This window comes from Rana temporaria, chromosome 1 (assembly GCF_905171775.1).
Source record: "Rana temporaria chromosome 1, aRanTem1.1, whole genome shotgun sequence".
Classification (NCBI taxonomy): domain Eukaryota; kingdom Metazoa; phylum Chordata; class Amphibia; order Anura; family Ranidae; genus Rana; species Rana temporaria.
The window spans coordinates 249,542,800-249,568,753 of NC_053489.1; the positions used below are offsets into that span (position 1 = coordinate 249,542,800).

Below are 25,954 nucleotides of genomic sequence, written 5' to 3' on the forward strand. Positions count from 1 at the left end.
GAGGTGTGTTATGGGGAAACCGACAAAGAGGTGTGTTATGGGGAAACCGACAAAGAGGTGTGTTATGGGGAAAGGGACAAGGAGGTGTGTTATGGGGAAACCGACAAAGAGGTGTGTTATGGGGAAAGGGACAAGGAGGTGTGTTATGGGGAAACCGACAAAGAGGTGTGTTATGGGGAAACCGACAAAGAGGTGTGTTATGGGGAAACCGACAAAGAGGTGTGTTATGGGGAAACCGACAAAGAGGTGTGTTATGGGGAAACCGACAAAGAGGTGTGTTATGGGGAAACCGACAAAGAGGTGTGTTATGGGGAAACCGACAAAGAGGTGTGTTATGGGGAAACCGACAAAGAGGTGTGTTATGGGGAAACCGACAAAGAGGTGTGTTATGGGGAAACCGACAAAGAGGTGTGTTATGGGGGAAGGGACAAAGAGGTGTGTTATGGGGAAAGCGACAAAGAGGTGTGTTATGGGGAAACCGACAAAGAGGTGTGTTATGGGGAAACCGACAAAGAGGTGTGTTATGGGGGAAGGGACAAAGAGGTGTGTTATGGGGGAAGGGACAAAGAGGTGTGTTATGGGGAAAGCGACAAAGAGGTGTGTTATGGGGAAAGCGACAAAGAGGTGTGTTATGGGGAAAGCGACAAAGAGGTGTGTTATGGGGAAAGCGACAAAGAGGTGTGTTATGGGGAAAGCGACAAGGTGGTGTGTTATGGGGAAAGGGACAAGGTGGTGTGTTATGGGGAAAGGGACAAGGTGGTGTGTTATGGGGAAAGCGACACAGAGGTGTGTTATGGGGAAAGCGACAAAGAGGTTTGTTATGGGGAAAGCGACAAAGAGGTGTGTTATGGGGAAAGCGACAAAGAGGTGTGTTATGGGGAAAGCGACAAAGAGGTGTGTTATGGGGAAAGGGACAAGGTGGTGTGTTATGGGGAAAGGGACAAGGTGGTGTGTTATGGGGAAAGGGACAAGGTGGTGTGTTATGGGGAAAGCGACACAGAGGTGTGTTATGGGGAAAGCGACAAAGAGGTTTGTTATGGGGAAAGCGACAAAGAGGTGTGTTATGGGGGAAAAGGGACAAGGAGATGTGTTGGCATAGCCTTGTACACAGAGAGAGGAGCTCATCACTGAGCTGCTTCTCCTTTCACTGTCCATTCACAGGCTGGGGCGGGTTCAGGAAGACCTGGGCCCAGGGGAAGTGGGATCAATGATGCTGAAACTTAGACTGAGGACGTCTGGTGATGTAAAATAAGTACTACAGGGGAACGTTCTGGAATGAAAGTGAATACGTTGATCTTTTAATGGGCTGTTGATTTTTATCCTGTTATTTGTGGCTGAAGGTTTGCTTTAGGCTGGGTTCACACCAGGTGTGGCCGTGGGGCACAGCAGGGTGTGTAGTGCATCCCCCCCCCCGTTTACCATTTTTAGGTCCAAATTTTAATCCTGAAACTGAGCCAAAGATGTGCAGGACTCTCCTGCTGTGCACTCTGCGGCCGTCCCGAAGATGTGTGAACCCGCTCCATTGAGAGACGGTCACAATGTCCTGTCATGTGAATTGGATGCGGAGAAACCCACATCCAATTCACATAAGTGTGAACCCAGCCTAAAAGTGGTTGTAAACCTCCGACATGAAATATGGATCAAGCATATCCCTATATAGTGTGTGTATACTCAATCCAGAGTGTCATTTCTGTCTGCTGTTCCTCTGCAATCAGCATGAGTCACTTGTGACATGTTATCCTGACACCAAGAGAAAAAAGGTGACAGGAGGAACCTCCAGCTGATTGACCGCCTTAGCTTTGTTCCTGTGTGCTGTGTGAATGGGGGTGTGTCCCTTCCCTCCAATCAGCTCTTAGAGCTCTCCGGAGTGTAATTTCAGCTCGCTGCTCCCTTTTTTTCTGACAGCTTCGGCAAGCTTTATAAATTCTGCACTTTTGATGTAGAGAATCCAGCAGATAAAACAGGTACAACTTATGTAGAAGGCTTTGTTTTATCTCTGTGTCTCACCCGAGGCCAGACACTTCACTGGGCATATGTAAGGAATTACAACCACTTCAAGGTATATTATACAGTTTGACGCCAAATTGCGACTTTGTTCCAAATGCTTTGACTTTTCAGATGACCCGATACTTATCAAAAATAAGTCAGGGCCAAACCAATGCATCCTGACCTATTCATGGTGGTCTGCATGTCCCTGACTGCACTGATGCATACAAACAATGCAGTCAGCAATGTATTTAACTCCTTCCTGCCCACCGCTTTAAAAAGTATTGGGGGGGGGGGGGGGGGATTAGAAATCATGTGACCATTGTGGTTAACTGACATAATGGTCACATGATCAGAGCCGATGGTCCTATGACCAACAGTCAGTACCAAGAGCTACCTTTATTAGCTCGGTCTCTGTGCTGGGAGTGTGCAGGGAGTACGCACTCAGCACACACATCAGTTGCCCAGTGACTCATATGTTTGGTATGTGGGCGTTAAATCCTACCCTTTTGTTGCCACACATATATTTTACACAGGCAGCAACAGGTTAAATGAGATTCTCTCTTCAGTTATTATGTAGAAAATGCCGCCACTAGGTAATTGCACTGCTACATGTAGAGACATGAGGCTAATTTTGCTTTGTGTAACCAAACTCTAACAATACGTTTCTCTTATTTGCTTCCTTTTTTTTTTTTTTTTTTTTTAATAAAATGTTTTCAGTGGTATGTTGAACTTTTTGACACGTGCTGTCCATCAATCCTCTGGACGGTTATCAATTGACATTGTTCCCTGCTATCTCCACGGAATACAAAACATTCCCCCCTGTTATGGAACAGAAAGGGAGGTGTTATGTAGTCCTAACACACTTCCCATACTGGGGTGACAATACTAGTTGTCACACTAGAACAGGAAGTGTGGTAATGGCAGGATTACCAGAGTAACCCTTTCCGCTGCCAGGTCCGTACGTCGTAGGGACCTGGCAGCGGGGGTTTCACACACAATGCAGTGGATGTAGCCACCGGGATTGTATGTGAAGCTGAGAGACAGACTCATGCCTGTCAATTAAAAAGAGTTTGGGTGGCTGCGCTGCTGCCCAATTGCTCACACACACCGACAAACCCCCCCCCCCCCCATGCTTTCCAAGCAACGCTTGCCCATCTACGGGCCCAGGACTGACATGGCGGGTGCCAGTGGCAGGAGAGGGAAGGAGAAGAGCAGACTCATGTCCGCTCTCTTCCCCTTATTGCTGTGACATCTATGATGTCACTTCTGGGTCAGCCTCTCGGTGTCCCTGGCTAGCATAGACGGGAAGAAATGTTTTACCATGCGATCTGCATGGTAAAACATTCAGAAGAGCACAGAGGAGACATGCAGGGTTTCTTAGACCCTGCATGTCTCATTAAAGAGAACCTGTCACCTAAAAAAAAAAATCACATGGGGGGACTTTATGTCCCCTATGTGATTGGGGGGGGGGGGAGTACTACTTTTTGTGATTTCGTGCCACAATTGACATTGACATCTGTTAAGAAACCTGCACAGATGTCTCTGAAATCGCATCGCAATCAGGACTGACAAACATGAGTGAAATCGTGTGAGGTCAGCTGAACTCGCACAGCTTCATTACTGTAGTCCAGTGTGAACCCAGGCTTAGAGTGTTCTCTTTGCGGTAATATCGTGTGATGTAAAAAGTTGGAACTACCACTTTGAATATGGAGGGTGATTGGGGAGTTGGGACTTTACCCAGTCATGGCTTTATTTAGAATCATGCGCCTCCATCCCTGTCATATTGACAATGGGAGCAAAATTGCAAGGCAGAAAGGTTACAAAACAAAAAAGGGGTGGGATTTTATATGAAGCTCATGGTGACAAAATGAACTACCACTTTGTTATTCTATAGCGTGTCTACTTTCAGAAAATATATAATGTTTGAAAGTTTTACATTATCTTCAGGACTAAAATTATTTTTAAATGTGTGCAAACATGGCTCTGGCAGCAATAAGGGAGAAAAATGTGCAAAAAGAGAACTATTGCAGCCACCACATCTAAGAACCGGTAAGCTGTGATACATGAATTTTTTGTTCTTGGGTGTAGATATGCTTTAAAACCGAACCGTGTCTTTAGCTGTTATATTGCTGTAAGAATGTCCCGCAGCATTTAAAGTGACACTATAGGTTTGTTTTGTTTTATTAAATAACAAACATGTCATACTTGCCTCCACTGTGCAGCTTGTTTTACACAGTGTGGCCCTGAATGTCATTTTCTGGGGTCCCCTGGCAGCTCTCTCGGCTCCTCCCCACATCAGATAACCCTCTCTGGGAAGCGCTCTCCCAAGGGGGTTACCTTGTGGGCGCGCTTCTGAGTCCTGCATTCGGTGCACGCGTCATTGGATTTGATTGACAGCAGCGGGAGCCAATAGCTGCACTTCTATCACTCTATCCAATGAAGAGCAAGGATCCAGCACGTTCTCGATGCAAGACTTTCCAGGGCTCAGGTATATAAAACGGGGGGGGGGGGCTAGTACTAGTCAGTCAGATGTTTTTTAACTTTAATGCATAGGATGCATTAAAGTGATAAAACAGGGGGGTTTACCCCTTTAACACAAGCTGTCCCCCACCAATAAAGTGAATAGTGGTTATACTGCAGCAGTCTGACACACCCCCCTTCTTGTTTCCACTATTACAACCCCAAAGTCACGCGATTTTGCTGCAATTTTTCCACAATTTTGATGCGACTTGAAACAATGCCTGTGTATTCTTGAGTTCCTGGACCTCAAGTCGCATCAAAGTGGGACCAAAGTAGTGAAGGGACTACTTTGAAGTCGCTGCAACTTGAAGTCGCACAGATATGAATAATACTCATTGGAAATCATGGGGTACGACTTGTCATGCAACTTTGCAGTCCCAAGTTGCATGACAAGTCGCACAAGTGGAAACCGAGCCCAAGTCTGGGAAATGGCCATGCAGCTGGCAGGAACCATAAACCTGAGTTTACTGTGAATTGTACACGTAGAAAAACACAAGGGCTTTCCCTAACTTAATCATTATGACACAGCCCGCCTTAGTTCTACACAATAACAAACACATAAATGACCCTGCGTGACTGTACAGGTTGTCCCAGTGGAACAGAGGTGATCCTGCATTATCTATTGATCATTTACTTATTTATGGACCAGTTCTTGTGATAGAAAATTGTTTATACTGGTTAAAGTGATGCTACTTCTCGTCAGTGGGTGAAAGGAAATTTTTATTTTACCCATCTGAAGGTTCAAGGGTTTTTTCACCTTCTGCAAAAATATTTTTTGTTATTACTGTTATATTTCATCTTATCTAAAAGATAAGGATCTACTTCCTTTTTTCTTATGAGAATATTACACATTCACATCTATATTTAAGTATATTGACTGTCCATAAATGAGTAAGCTAATGAATTGTCTGCAGCTGACGTTAAACCAGTAATGGAAGAGCCATGGCACATTGCCCGTGCCTTTATAATTCAAGTGAAACCTACAAATTGCGACACAAGGAAACGTTTCAGTCAGTGATGCTAGCAGTGCACTCACCATTCAAGTTCACTTTCAAATCAAGCTTTTCCTGATTTGCACTACTTTTGAGGCAGTCTTTACAGGTTTTAGTGTGTGTGTGTGCGCGTGTGTGTGTGTAATGCGCAGTACGGGAAGAGAGATTCAGCTTCTCGCTCACTTGGTATGAATATAATTTCCTGGGGGAAAAAAAAAACGCATACTATTAGAAATTTGTTCATTTGAAAAAAAAAAGCGACGGAGTCCGCCTTGTGTGAAAGAGGCCTTAGGCCTTGTGCACACTGGACATTTTGCCATCTCTCCTAGATGCCTTTCCTCCTGGCAGAAAAGCTGCTTGATGCCTGTAAACCTGGGGTGGGGTGTTAATTTATTCTGGCCACAAAATAAAAAATTGCTCAAGTGCTAAACACACCTAGAATTCTAGGATATACAACAAGTGTCCTATAGTATAACCATCTGATTATGTTTAATAGAACCTATACAGTATATATATCCAGGTAAGGCACTTGCAAATAAAACATAGAGATGGGGTACTTGCAGCCATGTAAAAGATTATATATTGTTAAAATGTTGTATCCACTGAAGTTTCCGTGAGTCACCATCCGTCCTTATTAGGATCCTTTTACACTGGGGCGGGAGCAGCATCGGCGGTAAAGCGCCGCTATTTTACCGCCAATTTCGCTGCGCTTTCACACTGGAGAGACAGCAGCGGCTGTTTAGGGTCGGTTTGCAGGCGCTATTTTTTAGCGCAATAGCGCCTGCAAACCGCTCCAGTCTGAAAGGGGTCTTAAGGTAGCTTGATATAGCCTTACTTCTATGTTAAGTTTTCTATATAATCATTGTGCTGCCTTCGGGGACTACACGGATTCCTGCTAATTGGACTTGGCATTCAACATAGGAACTGTATGCCAATAACCTGGCAGACAGCCCACTCTCTGCCTATGCAGTGAAGACACTGTATGGGAAGAATCTGCATGTAGGCATGCAAAGCAAATGCAGGGTTAACAGCCGCCCTCCTCCCATTTGCTCTCAGCTGAGTAAGGTGAGGGCCAGGGCCTGAGGCAAGCAGCCCTAGCTCTCCTACTCTCTATGTTTTGCCCGCCACAGATATAGCATTGAAAATGGAGCAGATCACTCCTAATTAACAAAGAGGCCCGCTCGCTTAGAGCACAAGTAACTTTGTTATCTTCGATCTAAAATTGATTAATGTCGTGTTCGTCTATGGCTGGCTTACCTAGCCTCTCATGCCATTTATTTAAGCTTTAAATCCCTCATGCTGTGAACTTGTCACATCCAGTCAGAACATTCTTGTTGATTTGTTTGAATTATTATGCCAACATTGGCAGGCACATTAAATATGATCGTATTTGTTTGGCAGTGAACAGTAAAACCTTTTATGGTACAATTCCTTTCTCTAATCTGTGGACATATATTAATATATAGCCGTGTTATCTACAGATATAAAAGTGGTGTTATGTCTTTACAGTTCACTTTGTATGTGACCGTGCTTTCTTTTTGTAGTTTACATACAGTTTTATTTGTACAAACTTTTCTTTCAAATGTTTTTTTATTGAAAATGAAGTAAAAAAAAGGCAAAACACAATGTCAGAAGATTTTAAACCTCAATAGAAAGACGCATGTAGATAAGACGCATGTATATTTGAACAAATAAACGGATGAACAGTACCACTAGCACATTGTCTATATACAATTTCCACCAAACAAGTATTGCTCATTGCAAATCTTATAAGCTTTGTACCGTGACCAAATGCGTGAATATACTTATAATAACCCATATTTTGCTACTGTATCTTGGTAGAGATTGGGATACGTGTCCTTCAAGAAAAGTAGATAAAACTGATGGAACGAGCACCAGTAATTTACTAAAGACAATCAGCAGACCATAACTATCGTATTGAGCCTAGGTTCACATTGGAGCGGTTTGAGAGATCAAATCGCATGACAAGTCGCAGCCTATTGGAGACAATGACACTGTTCCAATCGGTGCGACACAGATTTTGCGGCGCCACAACGATTTGCAAAAGTAGTTTCTGTACTACTTTTGACGATTTCAGGTGCGACTTCAATAGACATCTGTGCATGAAGCCACACAGATGTCTATAAAGTAGCACCTGAAATCGCGCTGACCTTGCTACTTTGAAATCGCGCTACTTCAAGTGAACTAGGGCGATTTCAAAGTAGCATCAATGTGAACCAGAGCTGAAATTGTTATAAATCAGATGTTGTCAAGATAATCCCAATGAGCCCATTTTAGAATGAAAGGATTTTAGGCCCTGGTTATTAATATTAGGCAACATGCACTGGCCAACAACATTAGTGTGACCCATTGCGTGAGTAATTGGAACAATGCCCTTAAGATGCCTAACCCCATACCATATAGACTGTCTACTCTGTTATCCTGATGCCTCTCCTTTGTGTTGGCTGCAATGTGACTTGACGGGAAATTTAATGCATATATTGTGGGACTGCAGGTCTTTCTGCAGTTTTTGGAATAAGGTGTTCTCCCTCATATACCATACCATGGGTATTCTAACCTCACCAACTCCTCATCTAGCATTACGGGGCTTAACAATAGATCTGTTCCCTGTACAGAACGATAATTGTACAAAATTTAACGCAACCAAACACTTACCGTACTTCCATACAAATCCATCCATTTTTGGGGTTAGGACTTTGATTGGGATTATGTTTTATCTAGAGGCGCTAGCAGAGCAAATCTGTTCATTGAAAAGCCACTTGGTGTCATGTGCTATGTCACATTTCACCTTCATTTGTCTCCAGGTAGCAGCTAATAATGAAGGTTCGTAGCTGAGGTAATGGAGGTCTGAGCTTTAGCCATAGGCACATCTCCCACTGAGGTAAATTACACACACACACACACACACACACACACACACACACACACACACACACATATATATATATATATATATATATATATATATATATATATATATATATATATATATATATATATATATTCTCCAAATTCTGTATTGCTGAATCATAGCCCATCCTAATTAAAGTCCCTTGATAAAGGTGTCCCGGGACCCTCCAAAATGTCGGCAAATAATACACACTATACAACTTTTGTTGTTCGATTTCCTTTAGATTTCCAGTATCTCACAAAAGTGAGTACACCCCTCACATTTTTGTAAATATTTTATTATATCTTTTCATGTGACAACACCGAAGAAATGACACTTGGCTACAATGTTGTGTAGTGAGTGTACAGCTTGTATAACAGTGTAAATTTGCTGTCCCTTCAAAATAACTCACACAGTCATTTAGACCCCCTTTCACACTGAAGCATTTTTACAGCATTTTAGCGTTAAAAATAGTGCTATTAAAATGCTCAATGGACCCTTTCACACTGATTCCTGCAAGCAGCATCTTTGGAGCAGTTTTTGGGCGCTGAAAAAAAAAAACACTCCAAAAACGCCCCTCTCCATTGAAAGCGCTGTAAAAACGCCTTGCCCTTTCACACTGAGGTGTTGCACTGGCAGGGCGTTGAGAAAAGTCCTGCAAGGAGCAGCTTTTGGGCGCTGAAAAAAACGCTCCAAAAACGCCTCTCTCCATTAAAATTAATTGAAAGCGCTGTAAAAACGCCTTGCCCTTTCACACTGAGGCACTGCAAAAATGCCCTAAAGCGTTAGGGTCTTAGTGGTGCTTTACCAGTGTTTTTAGGGGGCTGGCAGTGTGAAAGGGCTCTGAAAGCACTCGGTCTTTCACATTGGGATTGCAGATGAGGCTTCTTTCAAGCGCTTTACAGGCTTTTTTTTAACGCCAAAGCGCCTGAAAAACGCTTGAATAACGTCCGAAAAACGCCCCAGTGTGAAAGGGGCCTTAATGTCTAAACCACTGGCAACAAAAGTGAGTACACCCCTAAGTGAAAATGTCCAAATTGGGCCCAATTAGCCATTTTACCTCCCAGTGTCATGTGACTCAGTGTTACAAGGTCTCATGTGTGAACGGGGAACGTTTCTCATACTGGTCACTGGAAGTCCAACATGGCACCTCATGGCAAAAAACTCCTGAGGATCTGAAAAAAATAAATAAATTGTTGTTCTACATAAAGATGGCCTAGGCTATAAGCACAATGGCCAAGATCATCATACAGCGGTTTAACAGGACAGGTTCCACTCAGAACAGGACTCGCCATGGTCCGCCAAAGAAGTTGGGTGCACATGCTCAGCGTCATATCCAGAGGTTGTCTTTGGGAATGGACGTATGAGTGCTGCCAGCATTGCTGCAGAGGTTGAACGGGTGAGGTGTCCCCAATGCATAGACATGTCATTTTTGCCTTGCGTCCAATTCCAATGGCTGCAGTGTGCCACATTTATACACAGCACAGGGTGTTGCAAATCACCGTGCTGCACAAAGATGAGTGAAATATCGTTGTGTGACATTTCAGTTACAAAAAAAAAAAAAGATTAAAAAAGGTAAACGGTTTGATGCATTCGAAGGCTAGCTTCCCATTAGTGCAGGCTATGGGAGGTCGTGTAATCGCATGCCATCCCGCACCTGCAGAGAAAAGGCAATGCAGTTTAGGAGATGCCATATGTGGTATGTCATTATAAATAGATCATGTTTCTGTGGACTTTCCCAAAGTGTATTTATGGGCAGCTGACTGAAGTGACGTTCCCCCACAGTGCCAAAAATACTGTACTGGCAACAGTAAGTCTAGAATGACTGTCCCAACTTCTTGCCCCGTGTTTGTTCTGACATTCTCACATTTTCAGGAAGTGTTGTTGACTCATCGCTTACCGTCAAACTGCACCCTCCTCTGGTTTTCAGAAGGCTCTGGCTACAGACAATTCTGTGTCAGATATAAAATAGTAAATTATTCAATGGTTAAACAATCCATGTTTAAAGAACTAAAGGCAAACTTTTTCTTTTAAAAAATGTTTTCATTTTTGTTATTGTAAGAAAGAGTGTCCCAGGTTTTTTTGCCCTCTGTGTCCCATTGAGGAGATTTCTCGTAAATTCCTGTCACAAACCCAAAACAGGAAGTGAGGAGAAATCCAACCAAAGTGAGGGAATCCTGAATTATTGCCCTGTTTTCTTTCACGTTTACTCTGTGATAATGGAGAACAGGAATCTCTCTAAAGGTGACACAGACAGCAATTCAAACCTGACCGGTGCTCTAATCTATCTCAACTCTATCCAAAATAAAAAATGTACCTTTCGTTATACTTGCACTAAACGAGGCCATAGGTGGATCAAAATTCATCCAGTTCAGCAGGGATTGTTGGAAGTTTGAGCCATATGTGGTTGCTCCTGCTCAACAGAAGTCAACCTTAGACCCCTTTCACACTGTGGCACTTTTCAGGCGTTTTAGCACAAAAATATTGACTATAAAGCGCCTCTCAAGGCACCCCAGTGTTTAAGCCTGAGTGCTTTCACACTGGGGCGGTGCACTTGCAGGGCGGGAAAAAAAGTCCTGCAAGTAGCATCTTTGAATTGAAATGAATGGGCAGCGCTGCAAAAGCAACTTTCAGGGGGTTAAAATTGCCCTGCTAGCAGCAGAAAACAGCTGCTATAAAAGCTTTACCCCCGCCCCAGTGTGAAAAGGGTCTAACAACTGACTTCTATCACTGTCAGAATGTGAATAGGGTTGATTTAGTAAAACTGGAGAGTGCAAAATTTGGTTCAGCTGTGCATGGTAGTCAATCCGCTTTTAAAGCGGATGTGCCACTAAAAAAAAATATTAAAAGCCAGCAGCTACAAATACTGCAGCTGCTGACTTTTAATATTAGGACACTTACCTGTCTTGGAGTGCAGCGCTGTCCGCAGCAGAGGACGGCGATCGCTTGTCTCTCTGCTGCTCCCCCCCCGCCGCCATCCTCGGTGAGGGAACCAGGAAGTGAAGCGCTCCGGCTTCACTGCCCGGTTCCCTACGGCACATGCGCGAGTTGCGCTGCGCCGCTGATTGGCTCCCGCTGTGCTCTGGGAGCTGAGTGTTCCCAGAGCACAACGGGAGGTGACGTCATGCCTGGAGAAAACCCGAAGGTGTGTGGCCGGAAGTGGGTGCAAATACCTGTCTTTAGCATTGGGGTTGTTTTGCAAAAAAAGCATTGGGGTTGTTTTGTGAAAAAAACATTTCTCAGAGCAGGCATTTTTTATAAAAAACAAAACAAAACAAGGCAGACCCTTAACCCTCCCCTGAACGTCCCTGAACAAACCAGTTAGTAAATCTAAAGACTCTATATCTAGCTGTGCATCAGAGCTTTTCTAATAATACAATAATGGGATTTTTTATTTCTGCTGACCGGGAAGGATTTTGAGTGTGGCATTGCCGGGCACAAATTCCACTCATATTTTCTCACAGAAAAGGGTCATTATGTTCCTGGGACTATATTGTTTTGTCTGGACTGTGCATCTGATTAAAACGTAAGCTGGCAGATTCTCAGAGAGAAGCAGACACGGTGTTATTCAGCCTACACACAGCTGCTTTCTATGGCCTAGAATCTCAAAGTAAACTTGTAGTGATAGGCATTCTTTATGTATCTGGCCAAATTCTGAGGGGAGAAAGAGGTTTTATGTTCCTTTTTTAATTACCAAACTCTTTTCTGGCTGATCATTCACCACCCGCTGGTTTATATTAAACGCTGGTATTGAAAAGAGTAGCAGTGCGCAGAAAAGTAGGTGAAAGTATGCAGGAGTAAGCTGTAAAGCTCAGGTGTATAACCTCTAAATAAGTCAAATAAAACCCCAGTAATTAGAAAATAACACAAAGGTGCATTCAGGTAAAATGATTAGATTCATTTAATAATATATTATTGCCTTTGGGGGATCAGGAAGGATTTATTTTTTCTGCTCCTGGAGCAAGTTGGACCATGCTTTATAGGGGTTTTTCTTTTGCCTTCTTCTGATTCAACTTCAACTGTATTTAGCGCTTTCCTATTTGTTGCTTGTTTCTATTGGTTGAACAACATGGACTTTATTCTATTTTTCAACACATGAAACTAGTATAGCTAAAATCTACTTTAAAAAATGTCCTTTTGATCTTTAGATTGCAGCTTGTCGACCTACCTAAACTATAAAATGAATTTGTATCTAATTAGGCTTACCCTTGCACTACATAGTTGTTGATCGGTCCAAAGGAGAGAGTACGGTTACATCAGTATAGAAAGTGTTAAATTAAGCAGATAAAGAATTTGGTTCCTAAAGCCATGAAAGGAAATATGTTGGTGTGTTTTAGTTTAGGTTTTTGAATAATGTTTCCCTGTGGTGTTGGTTGCCTTGGGACCCTTAAGCTCTCAATTTCCGTCCTTTTCTAAGAATAGAGGCAACGTGATAAAGCTTAGGCCAGAGTTATGTATAGGAAACAAGTTCATCACGTGGTTCTCAGCGTAGCAGTGGGATGGTTGTCTGAGTTTCTCATGTTACTACTACTACTACTACGAGTGTTTGGTAAGGCACGTAACTAGGGAAATATTTTCTCTTAAGGTAGATTAAAGGCCCGTACACACGGTCAGACTTTCGTCCAACAAACTTCAAAAGCTGCAAGTTTTCACATTTGTCCGACCGTGTGTACGCTCCATCGGACCAACTTTTTCAGGTTTCGTCGGACCAAAAGTTCGGTCTGCAAACGGACAAACTTTACGACAACAAAAGTCCGATGGTGCCTAGTCCGGCCGTGTGTACAGCAAAGCCATCGGACTTTTGTCCGAAGTACAAACACGCATGCCCAGAACCAATGTTAAAATCAACCAACAATAGCAGAAGTTAACCAAAGGGTGGCGGTAAAGAGCAGAAAAACCACGTGAGGTTGAGAAATTTTTAGGAAAGTTTGCAGAAAAGTCAGAGCGTGTGTATGCTATGGGTGTGACCGGACAAATCACTTCGGACAAAAATCCAAGGGAAAGTTTGTCGGATGTGTACGAGGCTTTAGACACACTTCTAAATCTCCCTTGCCTATGAAGCCTGATCCATGTTAGGATTATACTCCAGAGTCTACTGACAGGCAGTGTGGAAGCGATACGATGCCTCCCTACCCCCTGTTTAAACCCAATTTTTATTACCAACATATGTAACGCAACTGCATGCATTGCGTTTTGCAGTTTTTCTCTATTACTTAAATGTGTAGCGATCATTACAAGTCAGGTGAACTTGGCAAAGCATGGCTGCCGTTGCATGTAAACACCCCTGTTGCAGGGGGTGGCAGCAAAAACATAGCTCAAAGGGGTTGTAAAGGTACAATTTTTTTTCCTAAATAGCTTCCTTTACCTTAGTGCAGTCCTCCTTCACTTACCTCATCCTTCGATTTTGCTTTTAAATGTCCTTATTTCTTCTGAGAAATTCTCACTTCCTGTTCTACTGTCCGTAACGGCACACAGTAATGCAATGCTTTCTCCCTGGTGTGGAGTGTCGTGCTCGCCCCCTCCCTTGGACTACAGGAGAGTCAGGACACCCACTAACACACATCACCTTTGTCTATCTGCAACATAGAGCGTCCTGACTCTCCTGTAGTCCAGGGGGGGGCGAGCACAACATTCCACACCAGGGAGAAAGCCTTGCATTCCTGTGTTTAGTTACAGACAGAAGAACAGGAAGTGAGGATTTCTCAGCCGCAAATCTTAACAGTGCCTTATACTTTTACACATATTTTTTAAATTGAGTGTGGAATCATTGATGTCACATGTTTTCTGTAAGTTAAAACTTAATTACTGTGTGTATCAAATTGCTATCTGAAAAAATAATTGTTTTAAAATTGATAGGAGCTGCCCTGTTATCATGAATATGTTAAAAGATAAATATTTTAAGGCAAGCAGTGTAAATATGTGTATGTGACCTGGTATCATCCTGCACCTGCAGTCCCTATACAGCAGGGCTGGAGTGTGAGTAGAAGAACCAGCACAAGGAACTAATCTGTTCATGTGCTGTCATAAAGCATGGGGATAGAAGGACAAAAAAAGACTGACAGTGAGATGAGCTAACCAATGTGCTGGTTATCCTTTCACTGACCAGTCACAGGTTTAGGAGGGTCCAGGGTGACCTTGGCTCAGAGTGAGTTAGTTAAATGATGTTGGCCATAAAACTGAGGCCATCTAGTGGCAAAAAAAAAGTACTGAAGGGGAAATCTCTGTAATGAAGATGAATATTTCAGCAAAGGTTGATTTTTGTTATTTTATCCTTTTTAATAATTGGTTATTCATGTTTATCTTGTTGTTTTTGACTGGAATTCTGCTTTAGACCCCTTTCACGCTGGAGGCTGCTAAAGGGCTAAAAATAGCACATGAAAAACGCCTCCCCTGCAGCCCCAGTGTGAAAGCCTGAGTGCTTTCACACTGGAGCAGTGTGCTTGCAGGACGTTGGAAAACTTCCTGCAAGCAGCATCTTGGGTGCTGTGTATACACCGCTCCTCCACAGCCCCTGCCCATTGAAATGAATGGGCACCGCTGCCGAAGTGTCTGCAAAGCGCTTCGGCAGTGGTGCTTTTTAGGCGCATTTAAGCCTTTCTTGGGCCGCTAGCGAGGGGTTAAATGCGCTTCTAAAACTACAGTAAAGCGATGCTAAAACTAGCGGTGCTTTCCCGCCATAACAGCGGTGCCAGTGTGAAAGGGCTCTGTTCATTTTTCAAAAGTAAATTCCTGTCTAAATGCAGTCTTTACAAAATGCCTGCTACGTTCTCTATTAGTCAGAAAAGATGCTTCTGTGCCCCTCTCAAATTTAATTTTAGTATTTATGGGGCATGAAATTATTGCTAAGCTCTGCCAAGTCCTTGCTAAGTCCTCCTTTGTCCTGTGAGACACCCTCAATAGACAGTAATGGCACTCACATTGGACAGGTGGGTGGCAGCTGGGGGAGTTCAGACATAAAATCAGGAACGACCAGATTCCTTTAACAAAGTTAAACTTGATAAAAGCGCCTTTCTAATAAAAGGCAACATCTGGTATCTTGTGGTGTCTGCTTTTGGGACCGAAGCTTAAAAATGTAAAATGGAGAACTTTTGTTTCCCAACAAAATATGAACGGAACATTAAATGGTGGTTTTGCAATGACTGTAAGAGTCACCCTCCTCCTACATCCCCAGAAATAGGGCATCATCTCAATACTGTTTCAGTCAAGATTCAATCTAGATCTAGAAGTCATGTAGTCTTGAATTGTGTTTTCAGGTACACCTATGAAGATTACCAACAAACTGCAGACTGGCTTTTGGCGAACACAGATCACCGTCCTACATTGGCCATTGTATGTGGCTCTGGACTTGGAGCTTTGGGTGAACTGTTGAAGGACCAGGTGGTTTTCCCCTACAGTGAAATTCCCAACTTCCCACACAGCACAGGTATGTTAACTAAGGTAATAACTATATTATTTAGAGGAATATGTCTTTTTTTAAGTACAAGACCAAAGGGTGGCTGAGAACCTACAAAAAATATATACATTTGTTTAAATTTTTTAGTGTGATAAATATTTAATACATGTGTAACGATAACTTGTGGCACTATATAGGGTCTGTTCTAATGAGTACAGGAAGGAATGTATAATCCTTTCTGTACTCTACTGCAGTTCTCTACTCTCCAGTCCCTGGCTAATCCCTTTCTCTACTCTCCAGTCCCTGGCTAATCCCTTTCTCTACTCTCCAGTCCTTGGCTAATCCCTTTCTCTACTCTCCAGTACCTGGCTAATCCCTTTCTCTACTCTCCAGTCCCTGGCTAATCCCTTTCTCTACTCTCCAGTACCTGGCTAATCCCTTTCTCTACTCTCCAGTACCTGGCTAATCCCTTTCTCTACTCTCCAGTCCCTGGCTAATCCCTTTCTCTACTCTCCAGTCCCTGGCTAATCCCTTTCTCTACTTTCCAGTCCCTGGCTAATCCCTTTCTCTACTCTCCAGTCCCTGGCTAATCCCTTTCTCTACTCTCCAGTCCTTGGCTAATCCCTTTCTCTACTCTCCAGTACCTGGCTAATCCCTTTCTCTACTCTCCAGTCCCTGGCTAATCCCTTTCTCTACACTCCAGTACCTGGCTAATCCCTTTCTCTACTCTCCAGTCCCTGGCTAATCCCTTTCTCTACACTCCAGTACCTGGCTAATCCCTTTCTCTACTCTCCAGTACCTGGCTAATCCCTTTCTCTACTCTCCAGTCCCTGGCTAATCCCTTTCTCTACTCTCCAGTCCCTGGCTAATCCCTTTCTCTACTCTCCAGTCCCTGGCTAATCCCTTTCTCTACTCTCCAGTCCCTGGCTAATCCCTTTCTCCAGTCCATGGCTAATCCCTTTCTCTACTCTCCAGTCCATGGCTAATCCCTTTCTCTACTCTCCAGTCCCTGGCTAATCCCTTTCTCTACTCTCCAGTCCCTGGCTAATCCCTTTCTCTACTCTCCAGTCCCTGGCTAATCCCTTTCTCTACTCTCCAGTCCCTGGCTAATCCCTTTCTCTACTCTCCAGTCCCTGGCTAATCCCTTTCTCTACTCTCCAGTCCCTGGCTAATCCCTTTCTCTACTCTCCAGTCCCTGGCTAATCCCTTTCTCTACTCTCCAGTCCCTGGCTAATCCCTTTCTCTACTCTCCAGTCCCTGGCTAATCCCTTTCTCTACTCTCCAGTCCCTGGCTAATCCCTTTCTCCAGTCCCTGGCTAATCCCTTTCTCTACTCTCCAGTCCCTGGCTAATCCCTTTCTCTACTCTCCAGTCCCTGGCTAATCCCTTTCTCCAGTCCATGGCTAATCCCTTTCTCTACTCTCCAGTCCCTGGCTAATCCCTTTCTCTACTCTGCAGTCCCTAGCTAATCCGTTTCTCTAATCGTATCTGCTACAGGTCCTGATTGATCATTTCTCTACTGCAGGTCCTAGCTAAATCCGGGTATACGCTATACGTTTTTTTCATTCAACCCAGCGGTCGGAGCCGCTGTACTAACCAATCTAATTTGGATCTCCCCTGCTGAGCTGTTGTGTTTTGACAGGGGGGACGGGGCTTTATTTCCTCTCCATGGCTAACCTTCTCCTCTCCTCTCCATGGCCAACCTTCTCCTCTTCTCTCCAGTGCCTGGCTAATACATTCTCTAATCTCCTAATTAAGCTGGCCCTACATTATACAATTTTCTTGTTCAATTTCATTTAGATTTACCTTCAGCTATGTAGTGCAAGGGTCTGCCTGAGTGCATATAAATTTAAAGTGTGTAGGGCTGCCCGTATATTATATGGTTTCGGTAAATCTAAAGGAGAATTGTACAAGAAAATCATATAATGTATGGCCAGCCTTACAGTTCCTGGCTAATTTGTTTTGTACTGTCCTCTTCTACAGTTCCTGGTTGATCCCTTCTCTACTCTCTTCTATTACAGTCCATGACTAATCCTTTTTCTGCTCCCCTCTGTTAAGGTCCCTGGCTATTCCTTTCTCTACTGTCCTCCATTTTAGTCCCTGGCTAATCTATTCCCCACTCTCCTCTACTACAGTCCCTGGCTTATTTCTTTCACTACTCTCCTACTACAGTTTCTGACAAATCCATTTTTTTTTAAATGCTGTCCAGTACCTGGCTCATGCTTTCCCACTTCCCTCTACTATTCCTGACTAATCTTTTCTCCACTCTTCTCTTCTACAGTTCCTGGGCATGCTGGACGTCTTATATTTGGCAAACTGAATGGGAAACCATGTGTGTGCATGCAAGGACGGTTTCACTCCTACGAGGGTTACCCATTGTGGAAGGTGAGAACTTTAAATTTAAAGGCTTATAATCATGGCTATTCCCTAGAGAACCAGTAGCAGAGGTATTTATTTAATGCAAAATAATACAAACAAAATCTGTGAGGCATGGATCTTAATTTGACCATTTATGTGCCTGTACAACAGTTACTGTTTTGCTAGTCAATCTTTAAAAGACAAAGAACATCAATAAACTGAGAGGAAAACGCCTACCTAAAACAGACAGACTTCACAATAAATAGACCAGGTGAATTCTGATATATAAATCAGTTACTTGTTGGTCATTACATACACTCATGTGGCATTATGAAGTGTTTTTGAAATAAGTCACCATCTTTCATAAAATCAACTAGTACGGCCAGGCAAGAGTCCAACATCTATATGTGATAAGCACACTTTATTGCAGAAGCATCTTCAATACAGAGATTACTGTAGAGCAGCATTTCTCAACCTTTTTACCCCAAAGGAACCCTTGCAATAATTTTCAGCTCTCAGGGAACCCCTGCTAAGAGTAGTCCATTGGTCTATGTGAAATCGGCCTTTCCGTTGGTGGTGGAAACTGGAAGAATGCTCCCTTTACAGACATGGTTCTGGCTCTGCCAAGTGGTGTTGAACCTGGAACTAAGCAGGCACCATTACATGATAGGTCAGTTCGCCACACCTCAAGGAACTCTTAGCCACCTCTGGAGGAACCCTGGTTGAGAATGGCTGCTGTAGAGCCATGTTTCTTAACTCCAGTCCTCAAGTATCCCAACAGGTCTTTTTTCAGGATTTCCCTCAGATGAAACGGCTGTGAAACTGATCAAATCACCTGTGCAAAAGAATGGAAAGCCTGAAAACATGACCTCTTGGGGGTACTTGAGGACTGGAGTTGAGAAACATTGCTGTAGAGGACCACCATCAGCCCAGCTGTAACCTGGACTCCTGATGACACTCATGTTATGGAATAAAACTGGCCATCAGGATTTGTTTTGAAGAATTCTACAATAAATGTGTTTTGTATGGGGATTGTAGTGTCACTTGCATGTAGCCAGTTATTGGTCCTGTGGAAATTCGATTACATTTGGTGTTTGACAGAAATCGGAATTCATTTAGTGCATGATGTTGAATTTAAACTATAATAGTGTGTACTTTTATGTCCTTTTCAGCATGGGAATCATAAGCTGCATTAACATAATTTATATTTCTTTTCAGGTGACATTTCCAATTCGTGTCTTCCGCCTTATGGGTGTAGAAACACTTATTGTCACCAATGCTGCTGGAGGCTTGAATCAGGACTATAAGATTGGGGACATTATGGTGATAATGGATCACATCAATATGCCAGGATTTGCAGGACAAAATCCACTGATTGGTCCAAATGAGGAACGGTGAGTTCAATTTAAATAACTGGTTTTGTTCTGTTACTTTAGTGAACACTATATGACTTTCACAAAATACATTTAATTATACAGTAGAGCAACACGGTGCTAAAAATACTGCCATAAAGATGAATGCTCAGCCGTGCATTCATGTTTATACCCAAAGAGATCGCAGTGGGAGATGCATGCAAACAAATCCTTATTTCAGGGAAAACAATTGCAGACACATGAGGGTTTTTAAGCAGTTATTTCCCCTAGAAGAATTGGGGGTATTGGACAGGACTGTCTGAAGCCCCTCATAGGTATGGCATTTTGGCTTAATCCATGCAAAAATTCTCTCACACCAAATGGATTGCATAGTGCTTGAATCACTTAAAATGGAATGTGAAATTATTTTAAAGTAATAGTTCAGTGTTAGAACTGCTTATTTATTGTCTCACTTTTCTGTCTCCAACAGGTTTGGTACTCGTTTTCCCCCCATGTCTGATGCTTATGACAAGGAATTAAGAAAGCTGGCTCTGGGAATTGGGCAGGAGCTGGGCTACGTGGAGAAAATGAGAGAAGGGGTATACTGTAGCCTCGGGGGACCCAACTTTGAGACTATTGCTGAATGTCGAATGCTGAACAGTCTTGGGGCTGATGCAGTGGGTATGTACTAGGTTTCAATCTAAGCAAACTGCAAATAGACAATATACACAGAGGAAACGTAATTTAATTTTCCTAAATACAAGGGACAGCCTGACATGTTGCAAAGTCCTTTACAATCTATTCTTCCATAAAATGTGTAAAAAAGACAGGCTGATATAAAGTGTATATACTCCTTTTGTAAACATTCAAATGTGCTGCATATATTGAGTTTAGATAGCTTGCAGAAATCTACAAATAGCATGCACAATCATTCTTGGCAACCTAGGAAAAGAAACGAATGTCCCGTACACATGAGCGGAATTTCCGCCAGCAAAAGTCTGATGTGAGCTTTTCATCGGAAATTCCTACTGTGCGTATGCTATATCAGATTTTTGCTGTTGGAATTTCCGCCTGCAAAAGTTTGAGAGCAGGTTCTGAATTTTTCAGACGGAAAAAAAAATTCCTATCAGAAAATCCATTAGTCTGTATGCAATTCCAACAGGAAAAAAGCATGCATGCTCGGAAACAATTTGACGCATGCTCCGAAGCATTGAACTTTCTCGCGTCGTTGTAGTTTTGTACGGCACCGCGTTCTTAACACTCGAAAGTTCAGAGAACTTTTGTGTGACCGTGTGTATGCAAGCAAAGCTTGAGCGCAATTCCGTCGGAAAAACCATCCAACTTTTTTCTGACGGAAATTCCGCTCACGCAGAGATGGAGCGACTGTAAACATATGGGCCCAGATTCAGGTAGATCCGTGCAATATTTGCGTGGGCAAAGGGCAACGATGTTTGCTCTGCGCCCACGCAAATATTTTGAAATGCCCGCGATTCACGGAGCAGTAGCTCCGTAAATTGCGCGGGCGATATGCTAAATAGCCGGGCGTAAGGCTGCCTAATGTAAATGATCCCGCCGGGGGCGGGAATCATTTAAATTAGGCGCGCTCCCGCGCCGAGCGAACAGCGCATGCTCCGTCGGGAAACTTTCCCGACGTGCATTGCGGCAAATGACGTCGCAAGGACGTCATTTGCTTCTAAGTGAACGTGAATGGCGTCCAGCGCCATTCACGAATCACTTACGTAAACGACGTGAAATTTAAATTTCACGAGCGGGAAGGGCGGCTATACTTTAGCATTGGTTGCCCCTGCTACAGCAGGAGCAACCTTGCGCTAAAGTCGCTGTACGGAAACTCCGTACCTTGCGTGCGCAGGGCCCGCGCAACTTTTGTGAATCGGTGGTAGTATGCAATTTGCATACTATACGCCGATCACAATGGCTGCGCCCCCTAGCGGCCAACGCAAGAATGCAGCCTGAGATATGAAGGCATAAGGAGGCTTATGTCTGTCACATCCTAGGCTGCAGTCGGTGTAACGAGGTTCCTGAATCAGGAGCACTCGTTACACCGGAGCAAGTAAGCACTTGCGCCGCGCAACCTATGGTTGCACGGGCGCAAGTGCTTCTTGAATCTGGGCCATGATCGTGAACCAATAGTCATATAATAATACAAGTCCATTAGTCCTTAAGAGATCAGTTCTTAAAATGAATGTCAGCAGCTATCCTCAGCAAGAGCCAGCTCTGTGAACAGATAAGGAGTAGGGGAGAGCACAGTAAGCGCCACCTCAGTCTAGTATTAAAGCACAGTTTTAATCACAAAGTATATGTAACACTCACAAGATGGGACTAAATATCAAGCTCATCTGTGTGATGAAAGTGGTAACTCTCCAGGCGTACGAAGACCATCATCCAGGCAACCTGTATAGAATTTATTTTGATCAGCCTGTGTAAATTGTTTTATATTTTTAATATGTATATTTTTTTTGTAAACCATGTGGCTTTTGTATTGTTTTGAACACCTCTCACCTATTTTATTTTTGTGTTATCCAGGAATGAGCACTGTTCCAGAGGTAATTGTGGCCAGACACTGTGGCCTGAAGGTCCTGGGCATGTCTCTTGTTACAAACAAGGCTGTCATGGATTACAAGGACGAAGCAATTGCTAGCCACGAAGAGGTGCTACAGGCTGGAAAAGACAGTGCCAAATTCCTAGAGAAATTGGTTTCTCTATTGGTTCAGCGCATAGAACCGAACAATAATATGTTTTAAAGATGGTGGGACTTAATGGGTGGAAAAGGCATAAGGGTGCTACTCTATTCTATGTTCTCTTGAAATAGGGGCAAGCACTTATTGCCTCTTAGTTGAGTATAGGAGTCATCTAATCAAAGACACACTAACGTATTCTCTATATGTTAACTGTACCCACATACCAACATGTGGCACAACAGCACATTCCTCAACTTCAAATTATCCTAGTGTCCACAATCCATTCCGCTGCAGCACACTGTGACATGTACCAATCTGTACAACATGTTTCACACTTAGGCTTGTAGATACTTTTATTTATGTGTCCAATATTCACTCCATGTCTCTCATTTTACCTCGATCCTGAAGTCTTTGTAATAAGACAATTTTTTTTGGTGACTGTTACTATTTTATCTTTAACTATTATTTATTTTTATTATTAAAAATATTGCCAAGATCATGTTACATTTTTTAAAAAAAAAAAACGGTTCAAATTTTAAACATGTATGATAATAGGTTGTAAGAAGAATAAATAAATAATTTAAAAGGTTAAATTATTGGAGGTACAAGATCAGGAGTAAGGGTCAACTCATAATGCATACTGTATGTACACATGTAATACAGCACAACATTATTTATGTTAACTTGTTTACTGCTTTTTGCAGATTTGCACTACAATCCATTTAACATGGTTTCCAATGGAACACGTTCCGTAGTGCAAATCTGCAAAATGCAAAAACCACTAAAAATGCATAAATGTGAATCGGGCCAAATGGTGCTTATTGTTATCCAATTGGGTACACATGCACGTTTCTCAGGCTAACCTTCTTAACCCATTCTACTGTTTTACAGTACTTGGCCTGATCTAAAGACTTTTTAGTGTGACTCAAAATAAATAGAATCTAATCTGTTAGCACCCCTTTTGTAAATTTAAAGTTTTGCAGAATACAAATTTAATGGTGCATAAGAGGGTGACATGTCAGTTTCTTGACCTGAAAAAGTGACTTTGAACACTGAATTCATAGTTCTTAGTTGGCTTTCAGCAATCGGTATCCACACAGCATTGCTTCTTAGGTGGAAATATGAAATCTTATATTTTTTTATATATAATATTAGCTTATTTCTGTAGAAAATTGCTCTCTTAATGTCTACACTATTCTTACTGTTGCAAATAATTGCTTCTCTGATATTTGCATTGCTAATTCAGTTTTCAATAAACGGTTTTACACCGGTTTTACACCCTTGAGATAATAGAAGTTGTTCTACTTTTGTGTTGAGTAATAACTCCTATGTTTTAGAGCTTCAGAGAACTGGCCTCTGTAATCTGTCTCATGTTTATGTGTGGGTAGAACAGTTTCTTGTCTATACCTAACATTCCTTTGTAAAGTTATATATACCTCTATTCTGTGTATAGAGCATTTTTTTTTTATGTAGAATGCATAAATAAAATCTATTTGAAATTGCAATACGTGTCCTTTTATTCATGAAATAATTAACCTGGAAACTTGTGGCAAAAGTAATAAAACTATATAGATGTGCCCAAATTATAATATTGTTATTATAAGAGGAATTGCAGACAAGCGACCCATTTCTTAATGTATTCTGCTACCTATTAATTTCATGATTGTGTGGGAAGGGCATACAATTGTGAAATTGTGTGGAAAGAATACTGACCAGTTCATAAGGTTGTGAAAGAATGTGCAGTACCAAGTAACCTGAAAAAAAAAATCAGTGGTGGTAAGAGTTACAGGTTTATATACAGTATACTGCTAAGACAATTGTAGGAATAAGAAAGGGGACACACAAGGATAATTGCAGCACATCCTATCCGTTTTTTTTTTTTTTCTTAGTTATTGCTCGTTTCCTCTCTCATCTATTACAAGTTCTAGTACAAAAAATAGCCAATACCTGATTTTATATTAAAGACACAAACACATTTGATATTCAGCTACCACAAATGTCTTTCTTCTCCAGAATGTCTTTCCAGACACGGATCTTGGGAGGAAATGAGTTGTATAAATTCCCATCCGCAGGTAAAACAAATTCTACATTCTTTCCACTCTCTGCGTCACATACTTGTGTTGTGTTTAGTCCAGGCAGCTCAAGACTGGATATTGACTGCCCCTCTGCTGTCTATGCAATTTGCTTTTTATACTCCATGCAATTTTACCTATTGAGTGGATATGCATTTGCTAGCCTCTCCTTTTCATGTGTGGTTGTGTCTTTGCAGATTGTTGCTTATCACTTTTAGGCTTACACTGCTACAATCTGAATTTTAGCACCAATCTTTCAGTGCGATTATGTAGTGCAACTTGAATGTGGTTTGCATATTTTAGGAGGTAAATCACTCTTGAATCAAAGTAGTCCAAGAAAATTTTCCAAAATCAAGCCGTGCTGTGTTGCATTGATGTGAACAGGCACCATTGAAAACAATCTGATTTCCATTATTGTGTGACTCAAGTCACATCTGAAATAAAACTAGTGTGAACGAAATCTTACTTCATGCATATGTCTGTGCATTCTCTCACTGCTTCCTGTTCGTCTGCCTGTGTCTGTGCATACTCTTGCTGCTCCCTTCCAATGTTTGACAGTATTTGTGTACCATTTTCTGCTCCCTTCTTGTTTGTGGCTGTATTTGTGCACCCTTTTTTTATGCTCCCTTCTGATGTGTGGCTGTATTTGTGCACCCTTTTTCAGCTTCTTTCTTATGTTGTTAATCATGGTCAAAAAATCTTTAAGGGTGGAGTAAGGAAAGAATATCACATTCCTCAGTTTAGTAATTGTTCATTGGGGTATGTGGTGTACTGTTTCAAATGTTAGAAAATCAACAGACACACAACAGGATATAGTAAACTGTAAAGCCGCTACTCAAGGGGAGCTTGCCATGCGCAATCCTCTACACCTCCCACTAAAGACAGGTGCTAGCCTAGACTGTTAAACTGTACAGGTAGATAAAGAGAGGGCATTTTGCAGAGCCAAAGATAATAAAACTGTGATTAACAAATTGTAAATCTAGAATTAAAATTATTCAAATAAATGTAATACACAATCATATCCTATTATTCTGTGTGAGTGAAAAGATGCAAACAGGTGATAAATAATAAATATCCAAATGGTGAAGAATATCTCTGTACAAAAAGTTCATTAAGTTTATCTTTGGTGCTGCAAAAAATGTTTAAACTACCTTTTAAGGTTTGTGTACCAACCTGTGTCTTTGCTTGCTGCCTCCTCCGATAAGGCAATGCAGCTGACCCTCCTGCTTGTCAGGTACCAGGTTCCCCTGTTTAACTGATGGGGCAGACACCCCATTCAGGATGATGGGCTGTACTGCCCTGCTCACTGGAGTTGAGGGCGCTCAATCACATATACCTCTGCATCGGTTTTCTTCATGTAGGGGGGTGGAGTGGGGGTGCATAGTTATTCTAAGGAAGGAGACAAGGATGGAGCTATCACCTTGCAAGCACAGTTAAAATACATGTATGTGATTCAAAGAATGTACTTATTAGGTCTAATGATAATGTATTACCAATGTTAGTAGTCGCTCATAATGCTGCAAAGATTGCTGAGGTACAGTCTCTGGTCACAGAGCAGGGAGATGGTACCCCCTTCCTCGCCCTGACCCAGTGGACACAGCCACTCAGCTTCAGATGCTCTCTTTGTTTACGACAGGAGATTTGTCTTGGACTTGTTTGGGGCAAACAC

The 25,954-nt window shown here is 42.4% G+C and overlaps 1 protein-coding gene across 2 annotated transcripts in view; it reads left to right on the forward strand.

Moving 5' to 3' along the window:
• LOC120940516 (purine nucleoside phosphorylase-like) overlaps positions 1–23,718 on the forward strand; it is a 48,848-nt gene extending 25,130 nt beyond the window's left edge. For both annotated transcript variants that reach the window (XM_040353438.1, XM_040353436.1), the window contains exons 2-6: positions 15,666–15,835; positions 18,086–18,189; positions 19,381–19,556; positions 20,005–20,195; positions 22,059–23,718. In XM_040353438.1, coding sequence (XP_040209372.1) covers positions 15,666–15,835; positions 18,086–18,189; positions 19,381–19,556; positions 20,005–20,195; positions 22,059–22,276 — 859 coding nt within the window. In that variant the 3' untranslated portion in view covers positions 22,277–23,718. The remainder of the gene's footprint in view (positions 1–15,665; positions 15,836–18,085; positions 18,190–19,380; positions 19,557–20,004; positions 20,196–22,058) is intronic.
• The last annotated feature ends 2,236 nt before the right edge of the window (positions 23,719–25,954 follow it).